This window comes from Echiichthys vipera, assembly GCF_963691815.1.
Source record: "Echiichthys vipera genome assembly, chromosome: 5".
Classification (NCBI taxonomy): domain Eukaryota; kingdom Metazoa; phylum Chordata; class Actinopteri; order Perciformes; family Trachinidae; genus Echiichthys; species Echiichthys vipera.
In genome coordinates this window covers 4,068,181-4,094,041 of record NC_139830.1, presented here as the reverse complement: position 1 = coordinate 4,094,041, position 25,861 = coordinate 4,068,181, and the positions used below count along the sequence as shown (strand labels likewise).

The window sequence follows — 25,861 nt, the reverse complement described above, 5'->3', positions numbered from 1 at the left end:
AACCATTACCTATTACTTCCAGCTAACCCTTTAAACAGTATTCATAACTTTAGCTAACTTTTTAGCCAACTGTTTCAACCATTTGTCCATTACGTTAAGCTAATTCAAACATCTACCCATTACTTTGGCTATGACCTTTTTCACTGTTACCTAATAGCTAAGTTTTTAGCTAACGTTTTAGCCAACTGTTTCAACCATTTCTACATTAATTTAGCGGTTTCAACCATTATCCATTACTTCCAGCTAACTCTTTAAACAGTATTCATAACTTTAGCTAACTTTTTCAACCATTTGTCCATTACTTTTGGCTAATTCAAACATTTATCCATTACTTTAGCTACACATTTTCAACCATTACCTATAAGCTAACGATTTAGCAAAGTTTTTCAACCATTTCTCCATTACTTCCAGCTAACTCTTCCAACAGTTTATTCATAACTTTAGCTAACTTTTTAGCTAACTGTTTCATCCGTTTATCCATTACCTTTAGCTAACTTTTTAGCTAGATTTTTCGACCATTATCCATTACTTTTAGCTAATTCAAACATTTACCCATTACTTTGGCTACACATTTTCAACTGTTACCTAATAGCTGAGTTTTTAGCTAAGTTTTTCAACCATTTCTACATTAATTTAGCGGTTTCAACCATTATCTGTTACTTCCAGTTAACTCTTCCAACAGTTTATTCATAACTTTAGCTAACTTTTTAGCCAACTGTTTCAAACATTTATTCATTACTTTGGCTACACATTTTCAACCATTACCTATAAGCTAACGATTTAGCTAAGTTTTTCAAGCATTTCTACATTAATGTAGCTGACTTTTTGGTGTGTTTAAGTGTTTTAATCATTATCTATTACTTCCATTTAACTCTTTTAGCAATTGATTCATAACTTTAGCTAACTTTTTAGCCAAATGTTTCATCCGTTCATCCATTACTTTTAGGTTACTTTTTCAGCTAAAGGTTTCAACCATTATCTTCCAGATAACTTTTTTTTTCATAACTAACTGTTTCAACCATTTTTCCTTACTTTTAAGCCAACTTTCTTAGCCATTTATCTATACTTTCAGCTAATCTTTTCCTAACTGTATATTACATTTAACTTACTATTTAGCTAACTGTTCTAACCATTTGTCCTTACTTCTAGCTAACTTTTTAAACCATTTATTCATTACTTTGGCTTTAGAAATGTATCTATTACTTTAAGCTTTTTCACCATTTATCCATTAGTACGAACCAGATGTTTATTCATTACTTTAAGCTAACAAGTTCAGCTATTTAACGTTATTACTTTTACCTAGCTAGCCTATTTTAACTGTTTATCCGTTAGACGTCTCTGTGTGCTGATTAACTAGTTCATAGTTGACTCAGTTTATGGCTAAATCATAATGTAATTTCCATTTTTTCCATATTAGTTGAGCTATTACACATTTTTTCCGCGTAGACTATCCCCAGAACGAGTGCCCTACCCCTGGTTAGGAATCACTGGTCCATTTTATCTTGTTGTTTCCCTTTAGCTCCTATTAGATAATATAACGGATGGCACTGTTTCCAAATTTTTATCATGACACACACGCACACACACACACACACACACACACACACACACACACACACACACACACACACACACACACACACACACACACACACACAGGGCTGGTCTGAACGGGGTTTCCTCCTAGACCTAGCATCCTGCCTCAGACATTCCCAATACCCGCCCAGTAGATTGAGTGTGTGTGTGACGTATGTGTGTGTGTGTGTGTGTGATTGTGTGTGTGTGTGTCAAAACCCACTTGAGCTTCCTTTAGGATATACAAGCAGGAGGCACGCGTAGGCACACACTTTCTAAACACAAATAAGGGACCCGCACCCTCGTTGCAGTGCGCTTCCTGTCCCCAAGGACTAGAGCGGGGGTCTGCGACCTTTACTATCAAAAGAGACACTTTTGCCCCCTCTCCCACCAATTACTATTTGTCTGCGGTCGCAAAACATATTTGATGTCACAGCTTATAAAGGTTTAAATATAGTTATATGACAATTGTGAAAACTGTTGACATTTTATTCCTATTACTACCTGTTGTAAAAATTGTTGTTGTTCGCTAATTTCTCAAGACGTCATCATGTAAAAGCAAATTAATGTCCACCGACACTATTGTCCTCTGGTGGGGGGGGGGGGGGGGGTCTATCCAGGGTTAGCATACGGACAGCGCAGGTCAGAAACCTGCAGTGAAGGGCGCTGGGCCGTAGACGAAGGACGTGACGCATATTTTAGTTTCACATAATTATTCATTCATTCATCTTCAACCGCTTGTCCCTGTCGGGGTCGCGGGGGGCTGGAGCTGATCCCAGCTGACATCGGGCGTGAGGCGGGGTCCACCCTGGACAGGACGCCAGTCTATCACAGGACACATAGAGACGAACAGAGACAGACAACCATTCACACCTACGGGTGATTTAGAGTCATCAATGAACCGAACACCTGCACGTCTTTGGACTGTGGGAGGAAACCGGAGAACCCGGAGAAAACCCACGCAGACACGGGGAGAACATGAAAACTCCACACAGAAGGGCCCCAGCCGGGATGCAAACCTCTTGTTGTGAGGCGACAGTGCTGACCACCACACAACCGTGTCGCCTGTTTCACATAATATTTTTTTAACAGGCGACACAAATGACTGCAGCAGCCCATCTACAAATATGCAGACGACACAGCCCTAGTAGGTCTTCTTAGTGATAACAGTTCCACGCCAACAGTCAATGATACAGTTTTCACAGTGGTTCACGGACAATTACCTCCAGTTAAACATCAACAAAACAAAGGAAATGGTCACACACGCACACCCAAGACACCCCCTGCACTCTGTCACACATCCATCAAAGGACAAACAGCTGAACATGTCAGTAATGTCAAATACCTAGGGCTCGCAAACTTTAATGAACACGTCATCACCAGACACAAACGTGCACAGCAAAGACTCTGCATCAAACTGAACTACTCCTCTACAGAAGCATCATCCAACCCGTCCTAACGTGCTCTCCCCCTGGTCCTTCACCCTCCTCACTGTCCCCAGCAGAAACAAACTCCTCCAGATCTCCCACACAGCAGCTAAGATAATCAACCTCCCCATCCCCCAGCCGCAGCCTCACAAAATCAAACAACCTAGCTACCTCACGCCTGGCATGTGTGATAGTCAGCGGCCCCGATCACCCCCTGAACCCACACTTCGCTCTCCTCCCGTCTGGCTGCAGATACGGGGTGATGGACTGGAGGAAAGCTACGTTTTGTCCCCTCAGCGAACACAGCGTGATGTCTGTGTGCCGTCTATATGTTGTTCTGGGGACATGTGTGCAGAGGGTCTATTGTTTTAATGCTATAGAACTGACTTGTGTGAGAACGGTCGTCCCCTCGAGGACAATAAGGAACCTAAAGGTGTTCGCTTTGAACGATCGTCCACTGTGCAAAAAAAAACCACTATTTATTTCCATGTTATTTGTTTGCAAAGCTACAGGGAGCCACTGAAAAGGGGCTGCGGAGGTTGCAGACACTCAACACACACTGATTCAAACACACACACACACACACACCACATCGATAGAGGGGTACAAACTGACACCGTTGCCATAATGTGCCGTGTTTGTGACAGAAACATACACGTCTTCACGCCGGTAGATGAACATACGTCGCTTTAATGACCTTGCTGACCCGTCCTGATGACTCCAGGCCCCTCCCTGCATTCCTGTTTGCTCCCCGTCAGCACTGAGGGACTCTGCCCACGCAATACGGGAGTCAATGATTGAGTACAAGATGTTTTAACAGGACAAGAAAGTAGAATTTAATAATAATAATAATAATAAGACACTGTTAATTCCCTCTTCCCCCACATGTTCTGCCCGTCTGTGCCGAATTAAAGCAGCTGTTAACTGCCACTTAAACAAAAGTATTACACTAATGAATTATAAGTGTAACTTTAACTTTACAGTCGGTTCATCCAGTTGCTAATGAACCTCCGTAATGCTGCACGATGAGGTTGGTGGAAGAGTCAGACTTCTCTATATTGATCCTTTGGGATGAACTCCCGCCAGGAAATTGAGTTTCCAGCAGCTTAAAAAAACACATGGAGGTATAAAAAAATACAGTTAAGAAGAAACAAAATGCCTCGGGCCACGTCTATCGCCTACGCAGCACACTCAACTAACATAGCATAGTATTTAGGGTGTGTGTGTGTGTGTGTGTGTGTGCGTGTGTTTGTTTTGTGTGGAGGGGCATTACAGGCGGCTGGTGAGCGGGGGAAGTGACAGTGACACACATCCTTTGACCTCTGACCCCAGCTGGAGGCATTCATGACAGCCTGGCATCAACAGGAAACCTGTGGCCTTGACGCACGCACGCGCGCACGCGCGCACACGCACGGACACACAGACAGACACACACACACACACACACACACACACACACACACACTTCTAAAATAAGAACACATAGTTTTGAATCCCATATACCTTCTGCCAAAAAACAAAAACAGTCATTTAGGATAGTGGTTGGAACAGTCGCCCCATGTAAAGAGGCTGAAGGTCCTCGAGGCAGCGGCCGGGGGTTCGACTCCGACCTGCGGCCCTTTGCTGCAAAAAACTGCCCAAAACAAAGCACCAATGGGCTCCTTCCTTTGGGATTGACTTTGGTAATCCACTGTAATGGACTTTACTATGAGAGGAGCTGGTACAGGGGCCAGTAGGTAAGTCTTTAAAACACTCTTTTAATAAACTCTGGCTTCACTAACTACGCTGTTGCTGCTTTGTTTTGTGTGTAGGGACTCTTCTCATGCTGCTGCAGAGGTTTGCTGTTATTTTCAGCAGCATTAGTGGTTAAAAAAAGACCTTTGAATGCCTTCACCGTACTGCCCCGAGCTAATCACTGTTAGCCACTTCCGGCTGTTAGCGACTCGCCTGGTTTTCTCCACTAATCGTTGTTACACGAAAAAAACTGTCTCCAAAAAAGACCATGGGTTGATTTTGCGCTGGAATTACACTTTAAACCCTGGATGCAGTGACGGTACGTTTGCAAAACAGGAAGTGGAGACAATAGAGCGCCAGATGGTTAAATGTTTAAGTAAAAGTGTTTCTTAAATGTGCTGATTCTTCATTTAGTGAAATAAAATCCTTATAAAGTAGGTGAAGCCATGAAAACACATGTATGGGTCGAGCTCCCCTGAGCCCCGGGGGATTAAAAATCCTGGCGCCGGCGAGAGAGAGATGGATTGTGGGAGCATGACAGTGTTTCTCATCATGCACAGACACACGGTAACACACACTTTAATGTACGTCTGCTCCGCGGACAAGGACAGAGCGAGCTGTTCGTTCATCCTGCTGCGGTGTATTTGTGGTCCTGCAACCAGATCCCACTCGGAGGCTCAGCCCAGACCAGATCAGACCAGGGCTGAGTAAATCTCACAAGTGTCGCCTGAAAATAACCCCGGCTATTTATAACCGCTGTCTCTGCAGCAGAGGAGGAAGTTCATAATATTTCATTGGCATTTGTTCCCTGGGTCGCATTCTGCAGTTTCCACAGGAAGGAAGCTCGAGGACGCCGATGAGGCTGCAGATGGAGAAGAAGAGGAGGAGGAGGAGGAGGAGGAGGCCGCAGCTGACCCCAGGACCGGAGCACGCCCTCTGGAGAACTGGGTCTTCACGTGTAATGAGTGGAAAGTTCATGTTCCCACTGACCCACCACCTCCTGTGTGAATGTGTTTTAGTATTTAGCATCATCAGATTAGCTGCAACGTGCTGCCCTCTGCAGGTTTCATGTTACAACACGCTGCACCGTGGAGGAGAAACCATGAGGTCATCTGACTGTCAACCGCCCCCCGAGGGTTACGAGGGTCTCCGTGTGTGACATCATCATCATCATCAGCATCACTGACTTCATGGATTTATTACTGAACGGGCCCAGGGGCTCTGACTCTGAAATGTTGCTGAAAAAAACACTAAAACTATCACAGAGATGCTAAATGACCATAAATCTACACAAAATGACTCCAAACGACCCAAAACGACCACAAAGAGACAGTGAATGACTGAGACGAGATGCAAAACAACCACAGAGATCCAAAATTAACCCATAGAGATGCAAAACAACCCCATAAAATAATGCAAAGAGATGCAAAATTACTAAAATTAGATGCAAAATGATCAAAAACATAAATCTAACAACTACAAACGACGCAAAATGATCCTAACGAGACACAAAAAGCTAAATGACAAAAAAATGACACAAAACTATCACAAAAAGATACAAAATGACAATAAAATAGATGCAAAACAATCAGAGATGCAAAAATACCATAAAATAATACAAAATAATACACTCTGAAATACCCAAAATGATTACAAAATTAAAACAAATACTTAATCTACATGAAAGGTGATCAAACACACCAACAACCACCAAAATGACCACAAATAAATGGTAAACGATCAAAAATATAAATGTAATGACTCCAAACGACCACAAAGAGACACTGAATGACTGAGACGATGTGCAAAACAACCCCAAAAAATAATGCAGAGACGCAAAATTACTAAAATTGGATGCAAAGTGATCAAAAACATAAACCTAACAACTCCAAATGACCCAAAATGATCCTAAAGAGACACAACGACACACAAGGAGAAGCTAAATGACTATAAACGACCCAAAATGACCACAAATGAATGCTAAACGATCAAAAATATAAATGTAATGACTCCAAACGACAACAAAGAGACACTGAATGACTGAGACGAGATGCAAAACAAACACAGAGATCCAACATGAACCCACAAAATGATACAAAGAGACGCAAAAATTACTAAAATTAGATGCAAAATGATCAAAAACATAAATCTAACAACTCCAAACGACCCAAAATGATCCTAAAGAGACACGACACACAAGGAGAAGCTGAATGACAAAAAAGAGACACAAAACTTTCAAAATGATACACACAGACACAAAATGACTAAAATTGGATGCAAAATGATCAAAAACATAAATGTTATGACACCAAACGTCACACTGAATGACTGAGACCAGATGCAAAACAAACACAAAATGATACAAAGAGACGCAAAATGACTAAAGATTAGATGCAAAATGATCAAAAATAGAAATGTGTCGACTACAAAGGACCCAAAACGACCCTAAAGAGAAGCTCAATGATGAAAAAAGAAGCAAAACGACAAAAACAAATAGACGCAAAACTATTAGAGAGCCTAAAAAACGACTACGAAAACACAACAAATACTTAAACTAGATGAAAAACATTCAACAAACACAACAGAACCCCCCAAAAAAATGTCACAAAAAGATGTAAAACCACAAAAAGACGCTTTAAGCCAGAGTCTCTTTGAGATAACGTAACAACGTAAACTTGATTGTTGCAGCGCCACCTTCAGTTCAATAAGAACACTGTTCATGACACTAATGAGAGCAGCAGGTAAAGTGAACTTCACAGGAAGCGCAGGAAGTGACTGTGACTGGCTGTTGCACCGCCCTGCTCGCTCTCTGTCCGACAGGCTCCTCCACTTTCACCTGCGACTCTAAATTTAGGCTGGGGCGGTTACTACGGTGATGTAACAGCAGCGCAGGTTACAGCGGCTGCAGGGGTCAGAAGCAAAAGGTCAAAGCTGCAGGGTCCTGGCAGGGTCAACGTGCACATGTGAGAGCTGGAGTCAAGAGGTAAAGGTAAAATGTTTTAGTCCCTAAAAGGTACAATACTGAGCACAGGCCCTGGGAAACAAGACTTACACTGAAGAAAACAAACACAAAATGATCCCAAACGTACACAAAAAGACGACTCAAGACCCCAAATTACTGCAAAGACACACAACGCGACTACAGAGATGCAAAATGACTAAAAAAAGATGTAAAACGACCACAAAGAGAGAAAAAATAGGCGTAAAATGACCACAAAGACGCAAAAAGATAAAAAATAGACATGAAATGACAGAAAATAGACACAAAATGACCACAAAGAGACAAAAAATAGGCGTAAAATGAGTACAGAGAGACAAAATGATGAACAATGACACCGTCTTTGTCTCAGACGCTTTTACGATTGCATTCATCGCTCAAACACTAAAAATAGAAACATAAATGTATGATGACGCTCCGTCAGCAGCAACATCTGCTCCGTGTCGACTGTGAGGAAACGATCTCCGCTCCTTCAGCACGAGCTCTGGGTGTGAACTTCAACACCTTTCACCTCACTCACTGCAGCGTGTTACCTACGCAGAGACACGTATGCACATCACTCACTGCAGCGCGTTACCTACGCAGGGACGCGTACGCACCTCACTCACTGCAGCGCGTTACCTACGCAGAGACACGTACGCACCTCACTCACTGCAGCGCGTTACCTACGCAGAGACACGTACGCACCTCACTCACTGCAGCGCGTTAGCTACGCAGAGACACGTACGCACCTCACTCACTGCAGCGCGTTACCTACGCAGAGACACGTACGCACCTCACTCACTGCAGCGCGTTACCTACGCAGAGACACGTACGCACCTCACTCACTGCAGCGCGTTACCTACGCAGAGACACGCAGGCACCTCACTCACTGCAGCGCGTTACCTACGCAGAGATGCATACGCACCTCACTCACTGCAGCGCGTTACCTACGCAGAGACACGTACGCACCTCACTCACTGCAGCGCGTTACCTACGCAGAGACACGTACGCACCTCACTCACTGCAGCGCGTTACCTACGCAGAGACACGTACGCACCTCACTCACTGCAGCGCGTTAGCTACGCAGAGACACGTACGCACCTCACTCACTGCAGCGCGTTACCTACGCAGAGACACGTACGCACCTCACTCACTGCAGCGCGTTACCTACGCAGAGACACGTACGCACCTCACTCACTGCAGCACGTTACCTACGCAGAGACACGTACGCACCTCACTCACTGTAGCGCGTTACCTACGCAGAGAAACGCAGGCACCTCACTCACTGCAGCGCGTTACCTACGCAGAGACACGTACGCACCTCACTCACTGCAGCGCGTTACCTACGCAGAGACACGTACGCACCTCACTCACTGCAGCGCGTTACCTACGCAGAGACAAACAGGCACCTCACTCACTCACTGCAGCGCGTTACCTACGCAGAGACACGCAGGCACCTCACTCACTGCAGCGCGTTACCTACGCAGAGACACGCAGGCACCTCACTCACTGCAGCGCGTTACCTACGCAGAGACACGTACGCACCTCACTCACTGCAGCGCGTTACCTACGCAGAGACACGTACGCACCTCACTCACTGCAGCGCGTTACCTACGCAGAGACACGTACGCACCTCACTCACTGCAGCGCGTTACCTACGCAGAGACACGCAGGCACCTCACTCACTGCAGCGCGTTACCTACGCAGAGACACGTACGCACCTCACTCACTGCAGCGCGTTACCTACGCAGAGACACTTACGCACCTCACTCACTTCAGCGCGTTACCTACGCAGAGACACTTACGCACCTCACTCACTGCAGCGCGTTACCTATGCAGAGACACACAGGCACCTCACTCACTGCAGCGCGTTACCTATGCAGAGACACACAGGCACCTCACTCACTGCAGCGCGTTACCTACGCAGAGACACGCATGCTGGATTAATACTGTATGAAATGATGATTACTACTTTTATTAAAGATAGTGAGACTTGTTGCTGCTCATGGGGGAATTGTTCATCATAAATAAGTCAGTGTGGTCTTTATCTGCTCTATATTTAAAACTTATAACTTTTGTTATGAATTCGCACTGAAAATAAAAATGAATTGATAAAATCAAGTGCATGCTATGTTAAGAATATTTTCACAGCTTTACCTTGTTCCCAGAAGGTTTAAGTTTACGTAAGCTCATCAAAAATGTACACAATCTGACTACAAATGTGAAGAGACGCAGACTAACTGAAAACAAGACTAACCGGCTACAAATAGATGCAAAAATTGACCTAAAATGACCATAAACACACAAAATGACCACACAGAAATGTAAAAAGGTCTTAAAACAGATGCAACTCAACCAAAAACATGCTAAATGACTGAAAATAGGAACAAAACTTTCAAAAACATTCACATACCGACTACAAGGAGACAAGTCAGGTTGGAGGAACTGAAGCACTGAGGTGGTTGTGATCTCGTCAAAACCACCAGACTAAAAAAATAAGACGTAAAATGAACGCAAAAAGATACAAAGACAAAAAACAGACGTAAAATGACCAAAAATAAATGTAAAATGACCAAAAAGAGACAAAAAATAGATGTAAAATGACCAAAATAACAAAAAATAGATGTAAAACAACCAAAAAATGACAGAAAATAGATGTAAGATAACCAAAGAATAGGCGAAAAATGGCCGTAAAGAGACAAAAAGTGACAAAAAATAGAATAGTAAAATCAGTGTGTTAGTTTGTGTCATTGTGTTACTTTGGTGTTTTAAAAGGTTAGGAACAAACAAAACTGACAAACTAACTGATGGAGACAGCAGTCGACTGACGTCCTGTGTTCTGAGGTGAAATCACTGCTCTTGTCAAAGTCTGGCGGCTTTGACGAGAGCAGCTTCACTTCCTCCTCCACGTAAACTGAACCAGGCCTCATGCGACCACACTTCCTCTTTAACGCAGATAACAAATGAGACAATAATAACAACAATAAAAAAGGCACCCAGTCTGTTTTGTAATGTTTAATTTAGATCGTTTAATGTTAATTCCATGCTGTGTTTCAGTAAGAACGATACAGATTCCCTGTCTGTGGCTCCAGTCAGATATCCAGTAGTACAAATCAGCTCCAAGTTACACATAATGAAGCGAAACGAACGACAGGAAGAGAAAACGAGAAAAGAAAAAACAAACAAACGGCAAAGAAGACTCTCAGAGGAGCTTTGCGTAAAACGTAGAGGGGGGAGGAGCAGCAGAAAAGAGAGTGTGTGTGAACTCATGCAAGCACCGACAATCCTTCCATTTTTTACTTTAAAGGCGCTCTGCGGGAGCGTGGGGGCCGAATCCATTCTTACGGTGAGATCTCCCAAGTCTATGTGTGTGTGTGTGTGTGTGTGTGTGTGTTAAAACCACCAGCTGGGCGATACGTCGGAGACTCAGCATGTGTGCACCGTTACAGTATTTCAGCACAAAGTACAGTCGTAGGACAACTACACAAAAAAAACAAAAACAACGTGACGACAGACGCACTACGGTGTAAGAGTTCGGCACTTCTTTGCCCCACGTGGATATCGCGAATTTCGCCGACTTTCCTCTGAAAACCTAAAGTTAACAAAACAAACAAAAAAAAGGGGGGGAGGGGGCGGGGGCGCTCGTAGTTTCTCTCTCTCTCTCCAAAACCGCCCCGTAAAAAGGTCAAATGATCCGCGTGACGTTCCGCTAACGACAGAGATAAAACAAGCTCCCGTAACTAACAGTCAACATTATCAGTAATAAAAGTTAATTTCTGTAATTACATTAAGAAAAAAAAAATACTCAACACATCCAGCAACTGATAAAAATATTGAGGAAGAAGCAAAAAAAAAAAAAAAAATGGAACGATGCAAACGTGTCAGAACCGCGTGTACCAGGACGCAAAAACAAACAAACGCACAAACCAAACGAACCCGGGGACTGTCTCTTTTTTCCGTCTTTTCTTTTCTAACGTTGTATTTCCTGTTCTCAATTAAGTGCTATTTACTTGAGTGACGTAAAGGGCTAATATAAAAATAAAAAAGAAGAGAAAAATAAACGCGTTGGCTCCTCGGAAGCCCTGCTGGGCCGCGGAGCTGCGGAGGGGGAGGGGAGGAAAAGGAGGAGAGGAAAGAGGAGGAGTGTGAGGGAGGGCGTCGGGCTGTTGGCGGTCGGTGGCGTAGTCTCACTGGGCGGCCTCGTCCTCCACGTCCTGCAGCGCCTCTTTGTTCTGTTCTTCACCTAAAAAACAAAAGAAACGCTTTTCAAACCGAAGCCACGACAGGAGGCAAAGAACGCAAACGGCAAAACAGTCACTTACCTCGTGTTTTACTCATAATCTGCACCTCAGGTTATTATACGTCTGTTTAATATTTGCTAGTCGGCTTATTTATGCATTTTTATTTATAAGGTATCTTTTATATTGTGTTTTTATGCTGCTTTGATGTCTCAGGGCGCACTCACACTGTCCTTCCGCACCGGGCCAAAACAGGTTTTTCAGGTAAAGCCTAGTGCGTTTGACCAGTGTGAGTGCAACAGCTCCGCGCCTCGCTGCTGCCAGCTGGTCGCCCACGGCCCGTTTGGGAGAGGTGGGCTTTTGTAGAGCACGTTTGCACATGTACGAGCACGAGCGTGCGCACAAGCACAAGCACGAGGCCTACGGTGGCTCTGAGGTCATTTCCTGTGCGCCTGTTGGGACATAGAAAAAAGAAGGAGGGACCATGCGCGGACATTTCAAACAATGGCGGTGAAAGGTTCACGTTGGTGTGATGCGGAGGTGGAGTGTTTACTGCAGATTTGGTCGATGAAAAAATTCAAAAACAGTCGACAAGACGCACAAAAACTCTGAGGTCTACGGAAAGATCTGGAAACAAAGCCACGCATCGCCATGACGTCATCAATGCGTGTGACGTGTTACGGCGTGATGACGTATAGGCAGCAAGAAGCATTCTCTGAGGCCCAGGTAGTGTGAGTACAAACGGGCCTGGAGGGGGGGACAAGGACCCTAAAGCACGGGGCACGGGACGGAGGCACAGTGGGAGGGCGCCCTCTGTGTGTAACGTTGCTTGGGATCAATAAAGTGTTTCAATTCTATTCAATTTTATTTATTTAGTGCCAAATCATAACAACAGTTATCTCAGGACACTTTACAGAGTAGGTAAAGACCACACTCTATGACTTATTTATGATTTACGTAGACCCAACAATTCCCCCGTAGAGTACGGTGGCGTTGAAAACCTTCACTATAACAGACAGGAACGTCAGACAGACCCAGCTCTGTGGAGGACGTCAAGTTACGATAAATAAGGAAAGATTTTCTACCTGCCGCCAGAAAACTATAATACTCCTCCCTGGGGTGCAAAAGGGCGGGAAATTTTTGGGAGTTTGACTTCACCTTGTCTGTAGATTTCTCCTTAATTCACCAAAAGTTACCATTAGTTAACGACTCATTTGCATATTTAAACATTTCAGAAAACTTGAAACACAACAAATATTTGTCTTCATGTCAATAATCCACATTAGTGTGTTTACTCTTTTCACCTTTAGTGTCTCAGACCCCTTTAGTAAAAGTGTATAATATAGTATAATGACCAACTAAAGTACTTATTATACTTTAGACGACGGAGGAACAGCTGAACTCTTAAATCCTCCCGCTTGCCTTCGACGTGAATTAGTTTAAAAAAAAAGCCGAACAGTAAAATCTGTGGGCGCCCACGTGACTTCATGGTGCATTCAGGTGCACCTCGTAAACTCTGAGAAACTCAAACGCTTCTTTTTGTTTGTTTCTAATGAGTTATAATTAAATCCGAACCTAACGGCAGTTAAATCAAGCTCGAGAACCTTCTTGATGATCTTTTTAAAGCAGGATTTGAAAACGGAAATGACAGTTAGGGCGTGAAACCAACGACCTGCTGATAATATAACAATTTCGAAGAAATCAGCCCAAAAAAAGAAGGTTTTGATGGAAAATTGAATCAAATCGCAACCTTTTAAATTGAAAATCAAATTAAACCACAACCCCTATTAAGCACTGTTGTTGCCTAAACCCACACGTGTAAAAGAAATGACACCAAAGGGGAACCCAGAGCGTTAGAAAGGCGCACTGACGGAGCCGCCGTATGTGACGAGTTTGGAGTAAGAATGTTTTGGAAGAAAAGTGCAAACAGTCCATGACAAGATGGAAACCTCTGTGTACCTTTGTGTGCATACAAGTTCAACAGGCGACTGAGTGACACACTAAGAACTTGCGTCAAGCTCCGCTGAACCGTCTAAACTCCAGAAACCGGTTTGAAACAGACTGAGGTGGGACGATCAAAGGTTACAGTCTGTTCCCGACAGTTAATGCAAAATCCAATGAGTGAGTGACGACAGCAGCAGGTGAGGGGACTGAATGATTCAACAGTGAGAGGGGACGACGACACTTACAAAGCACAAACATGGAAAATGAACATTTGTTTCCTTTAGGAAAGCAGAGGGAAATGAGAGAGAGACACACACACACACACACACACACGAGAGATGAAGAGGACGCTCTGCAACACGGACAACGCAAACTGCCCGCATAGAAGGATTGAGTCCCACAGGGCTGAAGGGTTTAACATCTCCTGATTGTTCATTATGCAAGATAAACTCACGGCTGCTATGACTTAAAACACTTCCAGTGTAACGAGTTGTAGCTTTTAGTCGTGACAAATTTGGCGGCTGGAAAGAAAAACCATCTCGGGCAGATCTACTCCGCTGTGGCTTCGTGCTTATTCAGTGAGTCGCTGAAACAACAGAAGACGAAGAGGTGACAGCTGCTCCCAAATAAACTCTTAGGCGCAGTAGATATTGTTTTGATCTTTAATCAATATCAGGTATCAGTGTTCAGGAGTGACGAGGCGTGTTTGGTCCGTCTGTAGAGCTAACGTTAGCTCGAGCAGCTAAAGGCCCGGACACCAACAGATAATCAAAGGACTAATGGAGACGGGTGCGGAGTGTCGCGTCGTCTCGCTCCCAAAAAAGTGTCACTTGAACGCACCGCAAAGGATGCAGCCAACGCCAACTGGCACGTACGTTTAGCGCCTACGCGGGAGAAAAGAACTCCCGGTACCAGCAGGTGGCGGTAGTCTGGAGACGTAGTTCAAAAAGGGAAAGCGAACAGGACGCAGAGGGTTACTGAGAGATGTGGTTTCTGATTTCTGAGAGGAGCATCTTATTAAAAAGATTTGTTGTTAGAAACGTAAACGTGTTTTGTTTGTATCTTTCTTTGACAACAGCTGACGGTTTATTTAGAACTGTAGTGTCTCTTTCACGGCGCTGTGTCCGAATGAACGTCTATAATGAAAAACAACAAATGGACAAATATTCAAAGTAAATGATGCTGATGAGTAAACAGGAGCAGACTGTATTGTACTGTATTTAAAGCCCAGCCAAGATGCGCTCTGACAGTGCCGGATCCTGGATAGAACAACTTAGTCTCAGAGAGGGAGGGGGTTAAACCTGCACACTAAGGAGAAGAATTAAAGGCATGTGACTCATTTTCACATTTTTAGCAACAGTATTCATTAATAGGCTTATATTTATACCCAAATAGGCTCTTTATCATGGTTTATTGGTAGATTCTGCACCCCCAGAGCCAGAATGGAATAATCTATTGTTTCATAGGCACGGTTTGCGAGGATTCGACTGAGATTGGCAGTCGAATCAGGCTCCTCGGAGCGACATCGTCTACTCTGGCTCACCACTACCATGGAATTAAGATATTTTCCTTAAAATCATCACGCCTCAAGCAATGACTACGCGGTGGAGAAGCAGGTGATGTTTGTCGAGTGGGATGGTTATGACTGCTCGCTCTAGAGGGCAGGACCGCTGGAACCGACCAAACCATACGCACTGTGAGCAGCGTGATCCAGGACCGGAGAGCTTGAGGGACGTCATGAACTCATGGCTTAAACCCCCCCCCCCCTCTCTGAAAACACTTGAGTCCATTGGAGTCAGTGTCCTCTTAGTTTGGGCTGCGACGATACCTACCACCTACGGATGCCACAGTAAGGACATTTTCCCACTGGGTAACGCACGCGTGACAACACCGGTGTTATCGACTACACCGCACCACTGCTCTGCTTCTCTGGTCGCCCTTTTGCTACGTGGCGTTAGAGTTAAGTTAGTGTACGAGTATGGGCATGAACAAAGAGGTTCGGGTGGATCGTGAGTACCATGATGTGAGCCTCTTACCCTCTCCCTGCATATCTGAAGTCCATAGTGTCAGGTTGTCACGTAACAACTGCATGATAAGTGTGGAGTCCTTGTAGCTGTCTTCATTCAGTGTGTCCAGTTCTGAGATGGCGTCGTCAAACGCAGCCTTTGCCAACCTGAGAAACGAACGCACACACACACACACACTTCTGTTGGAATCTGCAGAAGAACATTTACATTTAAAATACACAGCAATCTTTTCAATCTCTAATAGTTCATATTCACTATAAATGAGCCTGACACCGGCTTTTAAACGTGAGGGGAAACACAATCAGCGTATTCTTAATGCGCGTGATTATAACCTCATTTCTCGGTGCAGGTCTAACAAATAATGCAGCAACATAAGAACGTAGGCTTCATACTCTCTGGAGCCATGAAATATTAAACGTACACTCGCCCGTCATTATTTAAACATATCAGATTCAAACTCAAATATATTTTTAGCTAAGCGGCCTCCGCGGAGAACGTGAGAGGAAACAGAAAAAAACGCATCGACGCAAAGAAAAAGAGCAGCTACAGAAAGAAAATGTTACATTACGTGGAAGACAAGATTATGGTTTCAGGTCATTTTATTGTACATTTCCATGACTGTTCCAGGTTTCCCATGACCGGGGGAACCCTGAACTTGACTTTTGTTTGTCTATAGGGGCCTCTGGGGCCTTTGTGTGTGAAAAAACAAATATGTTTAAAGACAAACTAATAAACTATTTGGATTTTTTGTAATTTAATGACTATACAAAGACTCAAAATCCTGAATATCGTTACCCTAGCCGACATTACTTGCAGCTATTATTCACATAACTTTATAAAATGAGGATACATGTGAATAAAGGTAACTTAAAGTTCCCATCCCCTTTACAAAAGGGCCCCACCCACATACTGACCTGAGAGGCTGAATACTGTTAACCATTTAATGTTACATTCTCAGGGCGCACTCACACTGTCCTTCCGCACCGGGCCAAAACAGGTTTTTCGGGTCAAGCCTAGTGCGTTTGACCAGTGTGAGTGCAACCGCTCTGCGTATAACTGCGGCCAGCTGCCCGTCCACGGCCCGTCTGAGAGAGGTGGGCTTTTGTAGAGCGCGTTTGCACATGTACGAGCACGAGGCCTACGACGGTTCTGACGTAATTTATGTGCGCCTGTTGGGACATAGAAAAAAGAAGGAGGGACCATGCGCGGACATTTAAAACAATGGCGGCGAAAGGTTCACGTTGGTGTGATGCGGAGGTGGAGTGTTTTCTGCAGATTTGGTCGATGAAAAGATTCAAAAACAGTCGACAAGACGCACAAAAACTCAGAGGTCTACGGAAAGATCTGGAAACAAAGCCATGCATCGCCATGACGTCATCAATGCGTGTGACGTGTTACGGCGTGATGACGTATAGGCAGCAAGAAGCATTCTCCAAGGCCCAGGTAGAGTGAGTACAAACGGGCCTGGAGGGGGGGACAAGGACCCTAAAGCACGGGGCACGGGACGGACGCACAGTGGGAGGGCGCCCTAACACTTAATTTAGATCGATCTGTAGAGATTTTCATAAATTGAACTTTTTGTCAAAAGACGCATAATTCCATCTAATCTCGTCAGGGCTCCGACACTTTGAATTCTTCAAAATAAAACGTTCATTTCTTCTTTACCTGTGGATGAAACGACAGAAAGACGCTCTAGCGAAAGTGTACGGTAAAAAAAACAAAACAAACAGTAACCTGCAAGCGCGGTCGGGGGAGTTTAGGATCTCGTAGTAGAAGACGGAGAAGTTGAGGGCGAGGCCGAGGCGGATGGGGTGCGTGGGCGGCAGCTCCAACATGGCGAGGTCGGTGGCGGTTTTGTACGCCACCAGGCTGTTCTCCGCTGCCTCCTTTCTGTGGTTGCCGGTCGCAAACTCTGCCAGGTACCTGTGGTAGTCACCCTTCCTGGAAGTGGGGAAACACACACATAATTACCTCTTAATATTACATCTTTAATGATATGAATACGGGGTACCCTCACTGTTCTCTGAGCTGGATACTTTTTTAAATGCAAAACAAAAAAAATGCTTACAATTACATGTAATGCCAACAAAACGGAGGATTACAATAGAAATACATTTCTGATTATTGACTTTATTGCATCAAGACAATCGTGACGCATCTACAAACTGATTTTACCAACTGTCGCATTGCATCCGAGGTACACCCGAGGACTTTAACGTGAAACACACAGAACATTTTACACATTTGACAGTAATTTATGACTTCACGGTATTTATGGAGCCTTTGCGTCCTATGGAAATTATGGTAAACACCAAAAAAGTGTTAGTTTCATTGATGACTCTAAAATTGCCCGTAGGTGTGAATGGTTGTCTGTCTCTGTTTGTCTCTATGTGTCCTGTGATAGACTGGCGTCCTGTCCAGGGTGGACCCCGCCTCACGCCCGATGTCAGCTGGGATCGGCCCCTGCCCCCCCGCGACCCCGGAAGGGACAAGCTGAAGATGGATGGTCCAAAAAAGTCCACATGAAGGAATCTGCCCGGCCCCGGTTCAACATTGTTGTTGTTGTTGTTACCGGTATGAAAATTTTTCCAGCCTTGTGATTGGCCTTAATGGCCTTCCTGCTATCGCCACCTACTGCTTTGGCATATGCACGACACTGCTTGAGGCGGATTTTGCGGTTTCATGTGGTCAGATTTTTTTTTAACAGGGTTCATAAAAGCTTTCAAAACTACCCGTGTTCTTTGGGACTGGTCCTGGTTCATCGACTTACATTTTGTTGTAGAAGACCTTCGACTCTCCCATAGCAGCAGAGGGGAGTAGGTGCCTTTCCAGTGCATCCAGGATGTCCCCACAGATCGTCTTCAGCTCCTTCTCAACCTGCCAACGCACAAACAAACCAACCATTATTCAATCGGCAAAACACATTTTTGATAGTTTCCTACTGAAGCCATGAACCATCCCCAAAATCCAAATGGTACTTTCTGCTTTTGCGTGGCTGCAAGGGTCCTACAGCTCTCCCAAAGTCAAATTCAAGCCCTTTTCAAGCAGTTCAAGGTGCATTTTGATGCTTTTCCAGCGCCTTACAGCTGTGCTAAACTACATATTTGTATTCAGACCAATCCTCAGTATTCAGTAAACCTATCATTTCACTTCATCACATTAAATTAGATGTTTATTGTCCTATAAACAACCAACATGATGTTTTGAGGCATCTTTCTACAGAAGAAAGAAAGAGAAATGAAAGGAAAACTGACTCCGCAGAAACATAATCAACTATTCTGATCGTCTGTTTATCAGCAAAAGTGATTTTTTTAACGCAAATGTCACAAAATGTTGTTTTCAGCCTCAAATATGGAGATGATTTTTTCTCTGTTATATCATATATGCCATGATCATAGAAAAGAACATTTCAAGCACTTTTCAAACCTTGCAAACACAAACATTCAAGCGCTTTCAAGGATTTCCAGCATCTACACGAACCGCGCATATCACTGTGTGCCAACAGACACGAGTGACTACGTCTGTGTACGCAGACACTCGCTGCAGCCGCCCTTTTAAACCCCACGTTACCCTGTAAAAAAATGTGTTCCCCAGGGGAGTTGGAGAACCACAAAAGAAGCGCAGGATAACCCGTCTCTGAATCCCATTAAGTCATTGACTGCAGCTCAGCGGCCTCTCCCATCTCTCTGACACACTCGGGCCTCTCCCAGATTCACAGCCGGCTCTTATTTCCCTTCATAAAAAGCGAGAGTGTGGAGGATTTGCCGACGATGACTCAGATGCAGTCTGCCCAGTGGCCGCTCATACATAGTGTGTAACATAAATATGAGCTAGCGGCCTCGCATGAGCAACACGTTTGGGACGTAAGCGCTCATGACAGACGCGTCTAAATACAAAGGCGCGGCTTGTTTTACGGGAAGCGAGCGTCTTTACCGTTTGCCTGTATTCCCGGATCATCTTCAGCTTCTCCTCTCCGCCCTTGCTCTCTTCCCTCTGTTCGATGCTGCTGATTATCCTCCAGGAGGCTCTCCGAGCGCCGATCACGTTCTTGTAGGCCACTGATAGTAGGTTCCTCTCCTCCACTGTGAGCTCCACGTCCATCCCCGCCACGTTCTTCATAGACACCACCATCTCTGCGGAGAAGACACATGCAACACTCCTTTAAGGACTTTTTAAAGAGTACACAGAACAACCGGCTGTCAATCGAGGTTGTTGTCCGACTAAATGACGATGTCTGACCTCTTCAAATTATAGCGGTTATTCCATTATTACGCTGTAACACCTGCAAGTGGGAAACTGATGTATTCAGGACGAGGTACCCACCAATAATAGGCCATTTTTCCCGTACTTTAAAAAATTTTAATTGGATTACAGATGGATTAGGTGTTCAGTTGTCATGGATGTCGCGCACAAAGATGATTTACAGCTTGAAGAAAAGACACGTTTAACTGTGAAATGACGAGAGGCTGTTAAGAGTACGCGTTAAGGCGGCTTCGTTATGGATAGATCCATAGAGCGCCAAGGCAAAAGCCCCAGATCGGCTGCAACAATTAGAGATGCACCGATCCACCTTGTTCCGATCCGATACCGATACCTGGGGTGAGCGTATCGGCCCAAATCCGATACTACTGTTGAATGAATGAAGCGTATACTTTGCTGTGTGTGAGTGAAGGCATCAGGCTTGACATAAACATTTAGTCTTGTTAAAAAAAAGGTAAGAAATTAACAGATATAAATACAAACATAGAACTGAAGTGACAAGATCGCTGTAACTGCGTTGCTGTGTGTGATTTTAATAAAAAGAAATGACTGTTTCAGATCAGACATACTTTCGCACCAGTGACGCGTTGATGTCAAACATGAATGTGAGAGGTCTACGCGGAAAGATCAGATCTGGGAAAGACAATAAATAACTCTGCATTTAGGTGTAATGTGTACCCATAGCGCACGCCTCCACCTCCCAAATTAATGTTAACAACGCAGATCGATGCACTGTGAACGTGAGCGTGCACGGCTCGTCCCGAGACAAACACGTCGCCCTCGGATACGGCTGCAGGAAGGAGCGGCGCTGCAGCACCACCCCACCCTCAGGTATTCACGTGCAACAAGTTCCCTCTGGCTGTAAGAAGACTGAACACACACAAACCAATTTCCCACCCTATGGTTATGGTGAATGTACTTTATGGTTGTCAAAAATATGGGTACTTCAATACCACACGGTTCAAAACGAATACGATATCCACGTTCTTTAATTTATTATATATATTTATTTTTATACACATAAAAACTGCACTTTAATCAACATTTCAGTTTCTACTTTCAACGGAAATTAGCTAAAAGAACTATTTTTTTATCCATTTGTCCCCAACAGCGTTCAAAGTACCAAATACATTTTCAGCTTTTAAAAACGGCACAAATTAAAGAATAGGGAAGAAAATCCACTGGGTGTTAAAAAAATAGGGTTATAAAAGTCCTATTTTGTAGGATTTTTCTCTCTTTCTGAGAGGCGTAGACTCGTTTATTGTATTGAAGTTTAAAATTCTGGTATTGTGACGACATTAATGCTTCGGTGCCTAAAGCTGGATCTGCTCTATTTAAAAAAATAAATAAACATTAACATGAATATAATGTTTTGTTAGCGTAAATAAATAAATGTACACAACCTTGATGAAGGGTTTTCTGGTTTATAGGCGAGGTATCTATGGAGGACTAAACATGACTTAAGTCTCAATAAATAAATAAATAGATGTGTAAATAAATACAGGAATAAGTAAATGAAGGAATACTTACTGAAATAAATGAATAACTAAAAAAAAACAAGACATGAATAAATACATAAAGAGAATAAATAAATAAAGAAATGCTTGATATATTTCTACATTTTCTTTCACCTACATGTATTTATTTATGTATTTCTGTGTCCGTATGTCAATGAGGTAGGATGTCTTATTTATTCATTTATTGCAGCATTTATTTATTTGTTGAGACTTAAGTCACGTCTAGTCCTCCATAGCTGGCCACTAAAGGTATCCATGCACAGAAACAATTGAGCTTAAGGATTAAATGTACGTTCATAATGTGTTTAACATTAAAAAAGTCAGCTTTGTCAATTCTGAAATATGTGCCAGACATACAGAGGAATGGAAAACACGTTGCAATAGTACAAAATATATACAATAAATTAATTAATTCTAAATAGTGCAAGAGAAAATAGGAAAAAACTAAAAACCTTTTTGACATTTGATGTATAAATATACATAAAGAAAAAATAAATTGTTTGAATAAATAAGTACATATACATAAATTAATGCTTGACATTTATTTCTATATTTTTTTGTTCACCTACATTTCTTTATTTCTGTGTCCACGTGTCAATGCGTGCTTTCATAATGTGTTTAACATTAACATATGACGTATACATTTATTAGTATGTTAATAATGATGATTGTTGCGATATACTGGTGCTGTATGCACCATAAAAAACTGTGTACAGGTTCTAGGCCACCGTATAAATAGCAAATATAAATTTGTGGAAAATAAATACATTTACACAACCTTGATGTAAGGTTTTTTGGTTTATAGGCGAGGTTCTATGGAGGACTATACATGACTTAGGTCTCAATAAATAAATGTGTAAATAAATACAGGAATAAATAAATGAAGGAATATATGATGAAATAAATGAATAAATAAAAATAAAGACATGTATAAATAAGAGAATAAATGAATAAATGCATGACATTTATTTCGACATTTTCTTTCACCTACATTTATTTAATTATGTATTTCTGTATCTGTATGTCAATGAGGTAGGAGGTCCCATTTATTCATGCATTTATTTATTCATTCATTTAAGCATTTATATCTGCATGTATTTATTCATTTATTTCAGCATTTTTTCATGTATTTATTTATTTCAGCATTTATTTATTTATTTGTTGAGACTTAAGTCACGTCTGGTCCTCCATAGCTAGCCGCTAAAGGTATCCATGCACAGAAACAATTAAGTTTAAGGATTAAATGTGCTTTCATAATGTGTTTAACATTAAAGTCAGCTTTATTGTCAATTCTGCAGTATGTGCCAGACATACAGAGGAATCGGAAAAAAAATTCCTTGACATTTATTTCTACATTTTCTTTCACCTACATTTATTTATTTATTTATTTCTGTGTCCGTATGTCAATGAGGTAGGAGGTCCCATTTATTCATTTATTTCAGCATTTATTCATGTATATATTTATGCATTCATTTATTTATTTAAGAATTCATTTATTTATTTATTGAGACTTAAGTCAGGTCTAGTCCTCCATAGACTACCACTAAAGGTATCCATGCACAGAAACAATTGAGTTTAATGATTAAATGTGCTTTTATAATGTGTTTAACATTAACATATGATGTATAAACATATTAGTATGTTAATAATGAGGATTATTGCAACATATTGGCACTGTATGCACCATAAAAGATGTGTGTAGAGGCTGTAGGCCACCCCAGCTGTTAGGCCCAATTTAATATGCAACTCATTTAAACACAATATTTGTGGAAGAGGGTCTTTGCTTCACCTCTTCAGCTGAGGGGTCCTCGGCCTCCAACACGCTGCAGACCCCCCTCACATGCACCACTCTGTAAATACACTCGAGTCCACAGCCCGGGAGTGAGTCATGGCACATTCACTGCACGTTACTGGGGAAACGTCATGACCAGCAAGCAGCGAGAGGCAGCGAGAGGCAGCGGGCTAAAAACAGCCTGTAATGGTATGACAGTCTGTCCAGGGGGGGGGGGTGTGTGCCACAGAGAGGAAGAGCGGAGTCATTTTTCACTAATCGATCCGTATAGCCTGCATGCAGGGGAGGGAGAGGGGGAACACCCCACCGAGTGGAACAGCTGCCCTCCCACTCCCACTCACTGCTAGCAGCTAAACTGTGTCACCAGTCGGACAGGTTTTTGGCTAAACTTCCTGTTTAACCTGCAAATATAAATGATTGTGTAATGTTTTGAGTTGATTTAATGGTGTAAAAATAAAGTCTAACGTCTTATCTTTCTAACCAAATGTCGTTTAAATGGATTAATTTATCTTTGTGTTAACAAGAGTGGTCAAAAGGACGCTAACACCGGTGAGTTAGCCGTGTGCTCCTCTCGGCCCTAGTCGGACATCCCGATCTCCTGGTTGTTCACATTAACATCAATGCTGTCAAAACATCCGGGACCCTATTTCAGCCCTTTCACAATAAAATAACAAGCTTTAACAGATCAAAATACACTGTAACGTGTTTTTAATTTCCATTTTTTTTAATGTTAGCCACCACCTGAGCGTCGCCCCATACGTTCTTACTGCCTCCTCTCACCAACGTCCCTTTATTTTGCTAATTTAACATGTTTATATTCATGTATATATGAAATATCACTTGTAGATTCTTATAAGTGTCTAAATGAATTCTACCTGCATTTCGGTGGCGATAACTCGGTTAAAGCACCACGAAAAGACCGGAAACTGCGGCAGATCAGATCCGTCCGGACGGGGATAACACCAGCGACCAGCGAACGGCGTCCGACCGGTGACACATTCCCTTTAATGTGTGCTCCAGTGATCCGCCATTTTGTTCGTGGCCCCTTCGCTAACCGTTAAAGCTACCAACAGTCACATCCGCACAATTATTAAAAAACACGCACACGCTTTCTGACATCTCTTGTTTTAATGTCGCATTTCAACGGGGATCCATTCGCCATGTTAATGAATATTTAACTGTCGTGTATTATATTAATATTTTAGCGGCCGTTAGTAGCCACGTTAGCTCGCTAGTTAGCTGCCGTTAGCATCGATGAGCTAACCGTTCGAACGTCAGTTGAGCAGCCGTTGACAGAAGAAGGGGAAAAAAAATCCCCGCGGCGGCGGCGGCGACGACCAACATGCCCCGCTAACGAGCCCCCAGCCCCGGGTGAAAGTGTGTCGCCTTACCGTCATATCGCTCCGCTTGCTCGGCCAGTTTTGCCTGATACACTAGGTCCTCTCGCTCTCCCATTGTTGTGTGTCGAGTCGCAGCAGGTAGAGTCTGATCGGAGTGTGTTAGCGGAGGAGGAGGTCTGTCAGGCGGTTCCTAGAAATCAACTGGGTCGATGAGTGGTGTGATCCGCCCCACCGGCAGCGGTATGGATGCGATGGAGTAAAGATGGCGGCCAGCCTCATCCGAGTGCTGCTCATGAATCACCAGCTCCCATTAGTATTTTATTTTTATTTTTTTTAAACAGACCACAGTTATGGTAATCTTTTCGAGCTCATTTAGCACATACACATAAAATAATAGTTGTAAATTATTTTTACAGTTATGTATTTTTATCAGATTTGTGATATTTTTTAGATAAAAACTAACATCTGTGTTCTCCTCCAACCTAATGTCATGATACCGGGGAGTCATGGCATTATAATAATGTAAGGGGAGTTTCCTCCTTATCATATGTTTATATATAATAATGTAGATAATTTATGGTGTATGTGAAATCTACCCGGAAACAACTGCACCTGTTTTGGCGATGTCCTCACGACAGGTCTCCACGGTAACTGTTGCCAAGTTGCCACTGGCAACCATTTTGAGAGCGGTTATTTTTCTTTAATTTTTTAGTTATCGATTAATTAAATATATATATATTAATTCATATATATTAATGATTTTTATATATATAGTTTTCTTAAATTATTTAATATTTTTATTTATTTTATATTATTTTTCATTATTTTTATTTATAATTGTTTTCATTAGTTTATTAAAAAATACACAATTTAAGAACGGTTCTTTTTTTAATTTTTAGATACTGATTAATTTAAAATATATTTGTTCTATTTTTAATTATTTTTATATGTATTGTTATATTAAATTATTTAATATTTTTTATAATTTCCTATTTATTTTTTATTTCTTATTGTTTTCATTAGTTTA

The 25,861-nt window shown here is 42.7% G+C and overlaps 1 protein-coding gene across 1 annotated transcript; it reads right to left on the bottom strand.

Moving 5' to 3' along the window:
- Nucleotides 1-10,728: 10,728 nt before the first annotated feature.
- ywhae1 (tyrosine 3-monooxygenase/tryptophan 5-monooxygenase activation protein, epsilon polypeptide 1) lies at nucleotides 10,729-25,089 on the bottom strand. The gene is made up of 6 exons (XM_083914452.1): nucleotides 24,886-25,089; nucleotides 19,859-20,058; nucleotides 18,696-18,802; nucleotides 17,660-17,866; nucleotides 15,935-16,071; nucleotides 10,729-11,959 (listed from the first exon to the last, which is right to left on the bottom strand). Exons 1-6 carry the CDS (start codon nucleotides 24,947-24,949, stop codon nucleotides 11,904-11,906), a joined length of 771 nt encoding a protein of 256 aa, XP_083770578.1. The 5' UTR covers nucleotides 24,950-25,089; the 3' UTR covers nucleotides 10,729-11,903.
- Between the last annotated feature and the right edge of the window lie 772 nt (nucleotides 25,090-25,861).

Excerpts from the sequence above, each read along its gene's own strand:
- ywhae1 (XM_083914452.1), bottom strand. The coding sequence starts at position 24,949 with ATGGGAGAGCGAGAGGACCTAGTGTATCAGGCAAAACTGGCCGAGCAA. Across the intron at positions 20,059-24,885 it reads GCAAGCGGAGCGATATGACG|AGATGGTGGTGTCTATGAAG; the intron begins GTAAGGCGACAC and ends TCTTCTCCGCAG. Across the intron at positions 18,803-19,858 it reads TCCGGGAATACAGGCAAACG|GTTGAGAAGGAGCTGAAGAC; the intron begins GTAAAGACGCTC and ends GTGCGTTGGCAG.